This window comes from Astatotilapia calliptera, chromosome 23, assembly GCF_900246225.1.
Source record: "Astatotilapia calliptera chromosome 23, fAstCal1.2, whole genome shotgun sequence".
In the NCBI taxonomy this organism is placed as follows: Eukaryota; Metazoa; Chordata; class Actinopteri; order Cichliformes; family Cichlidae; genus Astatotilapia; species Astatotilapia calliptera.
Window position 1 is genome coordinate 41,849,554 of NC_039323.1, and position 8,429 is coordinate 41,857,982.

The 8,429-nt window shown below is 43.9% G+C and overlaps 1 protein-coding gene across 5 annotated transcripts; it reads right to left on the minus strand.

Annotated features, from left to right (window-relative positions):
• Positions 1 to 452: 452 nt before the first annotated feature.
• On the minus strand, positions 453 to 8,429 carry ddx4 (DEAD (Asp-Glu-Ala-Asp) box polypeptide 4). 5 transcript variants are annotated; one of them, XM_026159395.1, is made up of 23 exons: positions 8,368 to 8,429; positions 7,716 to 7,746; positions 7,576 to 7,627; positions 7,412 to 7,459; positions 7,278 to 7,331; positions 6,116 to 6,136; positions 5,978 to 6,037; positions 5,676 to 5,720; positions 5,566 to 5,595; positions 5,439 to 5,483; positions 5,073 to 5,108; positions 4,962 to 4,997; positions 4,834 to 4,875; positions 4,608 to 4,750; positions 2,720 to 2,872; positions 2,490 to 2,644; positions 2,270 to 2,399; positions 2,024 to 2,190; positions 1,787 to 1,932; positions 1,586 to 1,685; positions 985 to 1,255; positions 783 to 890; positions 453 to 709 (listed from the first exon to the last, which is right to left on the minus strand). In XM_026159395.1, the coding sequence occupies exons 2-23, from the start codon at positions 7,734 to 7,736 to the stop codon at positions 623 to 625; spliced, it is 1,950 nt and encodes a 649-aa protein (XP_026015180.1). In that variant the 5' UTR covers positions 7,737 to 7,746; positions 8,368 to 8,429; the 3' UTR covers positions 453 to 622. The 5 variants fall into 5 exon arrangements, with proteins under 5 accessions (XP_026015180.1, XP_026015177.1, XP_026015179.1 ...); XM_026159392.1 differs by having other exon boundaries at positions 5,972 to 6,037; XM_026159394.1 differs by lacking the exon at positions 8,368 to 8,429 and adding an exon at positions 8,230 to 8,336 and having other exon boundaries at positions 5,972 to 6,037.

An 8,429-nucleotide genomic window follows, 5' to 3' on the forward strand; every position in this document is an offset into this window, starting at 1 on the left:
TCAGGAATACTGTGGATATTAAAGGCCTTCAGCCCAGCAACCTACATGGAAACGCCCCTTCTGGGTCCCAGTGCTCAGTGATTGAATACATCGTGAGAGGTGCTGGGTCCTCCTGATCCACATCAACCATCTCTGGGACTGGAAGCAGACCACTGTGCACTGGGACTCGGCACCTGTCTGGAAATGGATTGAATGTGAATGAATGAATTTAATCGATTTCCAGGCAGCAGCTGGGTTTTCCAGGTGTGTTTGAATCATTCCTGAAGGACCTACTGAGCTAGCTGTAATAAATGAAAGTGTTGCTTTAAACATTTATTCAGATAAGAAACAGAACTACAATGAGATTGGCTTTGAGTAAGACACGCTGTTTACACAAAAACTGTTTAACTCCAAAAAAGTAATAATACTAAAAAAAAAAAAACTAAAAAAAAAAAACTAAAAAAAAACAACTAAGAAAACCCCAAAACAAACAGACTTTGCAACATATTGATGACAGTACTTTATCTGTACTAACATTTTAACTCTCTGGCCTGTGACAAACTATTCTTCCAACAAAACTAAAAACACCAACAAGCTCAACAATTTAGAAAATTGGGATCATTGCTGTGCGACTGCGCCGCTCTCACTCCCATTCTTCATCGTCAGCAGCCGTCTGTGCTGCCAGCTGGCTCGTTACACTGCTGTCCTGGAAAAGGCCTCCCTGTGGACCCTGAAGAAGGACCACAATGTGAAACACTACAACATCTCAGAGAATTCAGTGCAAAACAACTTGAACCAGTTACCTTCCTCAAGTCTGTGGAGGCAAAATGTTTCCTGGGTGGGTTAAAGCCAGAGGGGCCATGGCCGCTGAACGCAGCCGCCTCTAACCACGAGGGAACCTCCTGCTGGGCCTGCCAATCCCAAACATCTCGCTTAAAGCACTCAGGTCTCACCTTACGCACTTGTGGTGATGCACATTGTGCAGTTGTAGTGCAGCGTTCTCACCTTGGACAGGATTGTGACCAGTGATTGAGCCAACTCACTGTTAGCTTCTGGATCATAGAAGGACACTGCCCTCCCGGTGTTGCCACAGCGGCCGGTTCTACCGATACGATGGACATACTCGTCGATATTGTTTGGTAGGTCAAAGTTCACCACGAGCTGCACATCTGGAATATCGAGTCCACGGGCACCTACAGAGGTTGCCACCAGGACAGGACATTTGCCAGAGCGGAAGTCTCCAAGGGCCTGCTCTCGCTGCCACTGCTCACGGTCACTGGCAGCCAGCACAGCACATAGAATAGAATAGATGTACAGTGAGATCTAGAGCATCTCCAGACATGTGGGGGAAGAAAGGTGAGGTGCACAGTTTCTGCAGCACTATATACATATGAACAGTATTTAGAACAAAGAAAACTATGTATATACATATATACACACAATTTATTTACAGTTTGGGTTATTGCACAAAATTAAGTATAGCACAGTGGTAGTTTACAGAGGCAAGTGTGGGGGTGGAACTGTGTTATCAGTGCATGTGTGAGTACGTCACACAAAGGACAACCATCTCCATGAAAGCCACAGTAAACACACAAACACCACTTACCCGTGAATGCTGGTAGTTGGAAACTTCTCCTGACACAAGATTACGGCAATAAAATCAGCCTGTCTCTTGGTCTCTACAAACACCATGGTGCGCGCCGATCCTGCAGCACAAACCCACAACACACAGTTCGGTTACACTGAGCTATCGTTTGTTTTGACCTTTAGTTCTTCTCAACACTGGAAACCCAGAAGCTTGAAATACCTGTTGATTTCAGGAGGTCTAAAAGCTGATCCCTCTTAGCGAACTTGGTGACCTGCACAAATGTCTGCTCCACATCACTGCAGGCTCCACCCACAATTCCCACGGCCAAGAACAAATAGTCAGTCTTTAGAAAGTCAGCTGCCAGCCTATATCACACACACACACACACACACACTGAGATGAGCTGGCAGGCATTCAGACCTGGTTGTATGTCAGGAGTACAAACTGGCAGCAGACCTCTGGATGTCCTCGGGGAAAGTAGCACTGAACATCAGAGTCTGACGGTTCTCTTTCGATGGCATCCCAGGAGAGCCCACCAGGCGGCGCATGTCAGGCTCAAAGCCCATATCCAACATGCGGTCAGCCTCATCCAGCACCAAGTAACGCACTTTGGTCAAGCCAACCTGGAACACACATTTATTAGCATCTGAAAGCGCTGCACAATTTTGTCATCCAATCGATGGTACCTTTAAACGGCCTTACCTTTCCTCTTCCAATCATGTCCAGCAGTCGTCCTGGTGTTCCACACAACACATTGCAGCCCCTGGAGAGGTCTCTTATTTGGTGTCCAGTGCTGACCCCACCATACACTACAACAGGTCGCACACATGTGCTGCAGAGTGGAGACAAACATCTTGAATTTACCTTCTATCTACATGTTGGTGGAGTTCACTTATTCTTTGGCTTTGACAAAGAAACACACCCATAGGCAAACTTCCTGGCCTCCAGGTAAATCTGGTTGATGAGCTCCCTAGTTGGCGCCACAATGATGGCTTCAGGCTCCTGCGTCTCACTGAAGCAACTGGCCGCCGCGCCATCTGCCATCAGCTGTTGAAGGATTGGTAGCAGGAAGGCAGCCTGGTGGAGGGAGACCACATTTAACCTCTGTCCACAAGCAGGTCTACACCCAGGTTCAACTCTCCCAAACCGTACCGTTTTACCAGAGCCAGTCTGGGCGCAGGCCATGAGATCCCTGCCAGCAGAAACGATGGGGATGCCGTGCTTCTGCACAGGGGTGGGCTTCACATAACCAGACTTGCTGACGTTTCTCTTTAGGGACTCGCACAGCGCTGCTTCATCAAATGTCTGAGAGAAAGCAGAAGAAATGTACACCAGCATGGAGGGCAAGTCAATATTGCTGTGACACCATGCTTTAAATTACTTCAGGTTTCACGCAGCTGTTTGAACTCAGCCTTAGAGCTGCTTCCAAACAGCTCCAACTATAACAGAGCCGGCTCCTTCAACCAGTGCGGGAAGTCACCAGAAATCTGACCAGAATGGTGTCCATCTGCACGGTTATACTAGAAACTAGGGCTGTTCACTATAACCACATATATCAGATGACGATATAAAACCGTCTGTCGTTTCCTATTATGCTGTCGTTTGTTTCGTGGTGTCGTAAAATAAACTGTTTACAGCAATATTTTTTCATGGTTTTGATGGTCACTGTAGTGGTTGTATTAATTTCTTACAGTTCTCTCTTTCTCTTATATTTAATGTAACCACACTACAGACGAATAGCGCCTGTTTTTATATGTTTTTGTTAGCAACGGTAAAATCATCGCGTGGCTCTGCTGTCCGCTTGTTTGTTTTCCACGTAAACCTTTCACAATAAAGCTCAAGATCCTGTTGAGACTTTTCAAAATAAACTGAATCACATCAAAGAGTATGCAGAGTTTACGGATGAGAAGCAAAAAAAGAGCCGTCAGGTGCTAAAAAATAAAGCTTAGACTCAAAGTTTGAGAGAAAACGGCGGCCGTTACAGCTTATGTCTAAAAATGTATCGTTTCATGCATCGGTTAAAATACTTGAATTCAGGTAAAGGACGCGCAGCTGGAAACACTAAACGCAAGTCGAGCTGCCCGAGATTCACAGAATTTACAGAAAATGTTACATTTTTGTGATTTATATCGTTGTCAGGACGATAAATGTCTTCTATCTGATATGAGATTTTTGTCATATCGCACAGCCCTACTAGAAACTAACGCAAGTGTTGCAAGTCTTGTGTATTAACTTGCTCCTGTGTGCCGTCCTACAAGTTAACAGCCATCTTACAGGCTGCAGAAAGTCTCGCCTTTCTGTCAACTCAACGTTTGCATCGTTAAATGGCTCACAGCTGTCCCTGAAATGCATACAAACATCAACTTCAAATAATAAAACTCAATTCTACAAGACAGTCTCACCACTTGGCAGCCATCTTGGTTTAACATTAAAAATAATACGTTATTTTTCTTGAGTAAATGCAGGCTCTAACATGCCACAGCAGGCAATTACATTCACACAAACATAACGTCTTTGATAAGCTGCTTACTTTCAAAGCGGAGCCAAGGAGAAATAAGTGATGGAATCGCAATCACAACGTGTGCTCCTTTGGCTTTAAAAAGAAGATCTTAACAGGTTTTTTCCAGTAGACTGAACTAGTTACACAAAATCTTTCATGAACAGCTGATCTGACCACTTGAAAAGAAATTACACGCCAGCTCCATTTCCTTATGGTATACAGCGATCCCTCGTTTATCGCGGTAGTTACGTTCTAAAAATAACCTGCGATAGGTGAAATCCGAAGTACCCAACTTTATTTCTTTTACAATTATTATAGATGTTTTAATGCTGTAAAACCCCTCACTACACACTTTCCTCAGACAGGCATGAAAATGTTCACTTTGCATACATCAGTGTCACACACTGATGTATGCATGCACCTGTACTGCATGCATACATCAGTGTGTGACACTGATGTAACCAGTTTTGTACCAAGCCAGCAAAGAACTGCTGATAACAGATTTGTGTACCTACTGGATTGCCCCCTAACATTTCTTACCATTATAGCTGGTGGTGGGTTGGTTCCACTGACATCCACCAAGATCTCATCGTACTTGTCAAAGTTGACACCGGACTCATAATGGGAAAAAATGGACTCCTCATCTTCAGAGGGTGGTGGGGGAACGTAGGTAACCCTGGGTCCTGCAGTGAGAAACAGAAATGCTGCACATAATGGAAGATAAAGCTGGCATGCTGCAGATCTGTGAACAGGAAGTTTAACTTACTATCACTCTCATCTGTCTTCTCTGCAGGTGTATCCTGGTTCCCTGTGTTACACACAGATTCCAGCCACATCAGTAAATCTTTCAAACCTATGTGCACTGAATCATTGAGGTCAATAATGAAAAACAACCTTGAGCAAAGACCTCTTCATCTTTCCCACGGTAGCCTGCAGCACAACACAAATTACACTTCTGACACCTCTGACAGATTTGCACATGATCAGAACTGCTCGTTCACTCACCTCCTCCAAAGCCGCCTCTGCCACCCTGCTCACCACCTTTAAAACACAAGTCAATTAACTGCTATTCTTACTCAAAATCCACACTGACTGCAATCAAATTTATCAGGAGGTCTGCAGAGCCACAGCAGTCTACTAATCGACCCTCAGCTTTTCCAACCCAGGTGAAGCCCGACGTGCACCCACTGGAGTGCGAGTGTGTGAACATTTAGTTTACACAGTGCTTAGGCCATAGGAAAAACAATACATGTATGAATGCATGTGAATGTGTGATTAAGGCTTGTAGTAAAAAAGCACTAACAAGTACGAGTCAATGTGGCATTTGCATGCAGTGGAAAAAACCCACCACGAGTGGAATCAGACTCGTACCTTGCCTATAGCTTCCTCCTCTGCCCCCTCTTCTTCCTCTCGACACTGAAAAGCAGAAAATGCTCACACTGTAAACAAGCATTTCTTTCAGTCTACTTTTGTGTCTTAATGGGAATATTAACACTACCATTTGTATGGTCACCATTCTCTTCATTGGCTGTAAAAATAAGAACATCAAGTCAGACGCGTTCCAGCTCAAAGCCAAACAGACGTACACGTCAATATTCCAGTTATTACCGTCAAAATCACCGTGATCCGTTCTGCCGAATCCTCTGCCACGCCCTGATAACACAACTTATATTACATCCATCAACAGCTCTATTCACTACAGCATAAACATGCATACTGGCACAGCATTACCACTGCTTTACTGACTGAACGAGCTTGTTAATCCTCTTTCACACTGCTAGTTGAGGGTTTTTCTTTCAGCATTTGTAATTTGAAGAGTTTTCATAATCTGTGAAACTGTATTACAAATGCCTAACATTCCACTGAGATGACCAACAGTATATACCCCCCCCACACACACACACCCCCACCACGGCCTCCTCTTCGGCTGAAGCTACTCCTTTCTGCTGTATTATTCTGGCTGTCACCATCTGAAAGGAAGAAACGCAACGCTCAGGAAACACAATGAGGATAACTACAACAGCTCATGTAATACTCTTCATGCTTACCGTTTGCACTGTCCTCAGCACCTTAAAAAAAAATCAAAAAAAAAAATCAGATAACTAAAATTAGATACCTTCGACAATCGTCTAAATGCACCTACTACAACGTGATAACCATTTCTCCCACCACCTGCATGCTCCTCCATTGGCACCTCCGTGATAAGTACTGTGTGTGACAGTATCAAGCAAACCTTGTGGTGTGAAAACTAGAGCCAAGTGCCATAACGCAACATTCTTTAAACGAGCAGCGGGGGGCAACTGTTCTAGCTGCAAACATTGTCATTTTGAAATAAGAGCTGGGTCTGACTGAAAGCACACACTGATGGAGTAATGTCTTGAGCACAGTGCATAAATCTGACACAGAATGATCAAAATGAACAAGAACGGACACGTTTTATTCAGTAGTGAGCCAAATTGAGACATTAGGGCCATGAAGTCATCAGGAAAACCTCCAAAAGTTCATCAGGAAAAGTATTTTCTGAGCTCAGGACTGTCTGTGCAACAACAGCTTTAACCCCATGGAGGCTGATAAACAGGTTTAATGCACTATTACACTGCCTCCACTTTTCATCTTTTACACTGTATGGGCCGGTGTCCTGCAGGTCTTAGATGTGTCCATGATCCAGCACAGCTGATTTGAATGGATAAATTACATCCTGAACATGTCCTCCAGAAGCCTGCTAAGGAACTAATCATTTGATTCAGGTGTGTTGACCCAAGGTGAGATCTAAAACCTGCAGGGCACAGGCACTAGAGGCCTGAAATTGGACACCCCTGCTGTATGCAATCCCAAAAAGCATTCTTCCACATCAAATCTACTCTAATTTGTCATCCAGAAATGAGGATTATCCAGGACAATTTCACCACTAAAATGCCAAACAGTGTCAGTTTCAGTGTTTAGATGCAGCCCTTGCATGTCATATCCAGTTTCCCTTGCTCACATGGGTCTTCACCAGTCACCAAAAAAAGAAACTTAATTGCTGCAGGTGAAACTCCAGAGGTTGGTGGATATTTTTTATTTAAAGCTATGATTGCTTGCCAAATGACGGGCATACACACACGCCTACTGGCTTTTCACCTCACAGCTCATACATAATGCTAATTTTCATACGTTTACTTGCTCAAAGGACAATTATACTACTTCTTAAACAGAGTGTTAAATGCGCACCTGAGAAGGATGAGTTTTTAAATCCTCCTCTTCCTCTGCCCCGTCCACCACGACCTGGAAGAACACATTTAAATCACTCCTCAGTGTCACGCAAGACGCTTCCTGTAAGGGCTCCATCGTCTTTCTACACTCACCTCTTTGAAATTCACCACGATCAGAGCTCCAGAAATCTCCTTGTGTACCTAAAAACATGTTTTAAAATACAGAATAAAACCAAAATAAATCTTAACCTGCCTCCAATCTTTATTTTAACCCTTGGAAGAAAGAATTAAAGCAGACAATCTGAAGTGGAACATACCTGCATTTGAGGTGTGGCTGGTGAGTGCACAAGTACCAGAGGTAGCGGTTTCCTGTAAACATGGGCAATTTCAGTCGGACGCTGCCTGACTGGCTCAGCGAAGTGCGTATGTGTGGCCTTCGGATATTACACTAGCTTACCTGTTCTTCCCACTCGTCCATTCTTGCTCACCTGAGGAAAAAAGTACCACAAGAAATTTTGTAAATCACGTACGATAACAAAGACACCCCCCCCCCCCTTTTTTTTTTTGTCGCTTTCATTCCTACATTAAAAGCTAAACTTTTCCTGAGAATCTGGCACGTGACGACTACCACGCGAGAAGTGAAATGCACTTAAAACAATACAATTGTTTTAACAAACACTTACAATGCGCAAGTGTCTTTAATCAAAACGTCGACTGTTGCAAAGCAAATGTGGCTCTAAATGCTCACTCTGAAGTACAGAAAATGACTTCGCGCTTCTTCTAGCTAATCAAGACACATCGAGCACGCGGGAGCAGGGCGGCGGCTAACTTCCGCCCTCAATTTAGACGCAAACACGAAATAACGCTTTAAGTCATGTGTTTGCACAGTTAAAATTAGTCATTTTTAAAGCGCTGTTTCGAGAATACACTCAAAACCAAAAAAAACTACAAGTGGACGTCAAAGGCGATACCTGTTAGCATTGGAAGCGCTAACTAAAAACAGCACGACGGGATTAATAAAACTGATAATAACTACATCTTGTTCTTCGAAAATTGGTTTCACAAGTGACAGTAATGTAGTAAAACTAGCCCAGGTAGAATAACCGTACTTTGAGTGTCTTCACAGGTGAGATTCTTCCTCGAGGTGCAGCCTGCTCGTGCGCTCACAGAA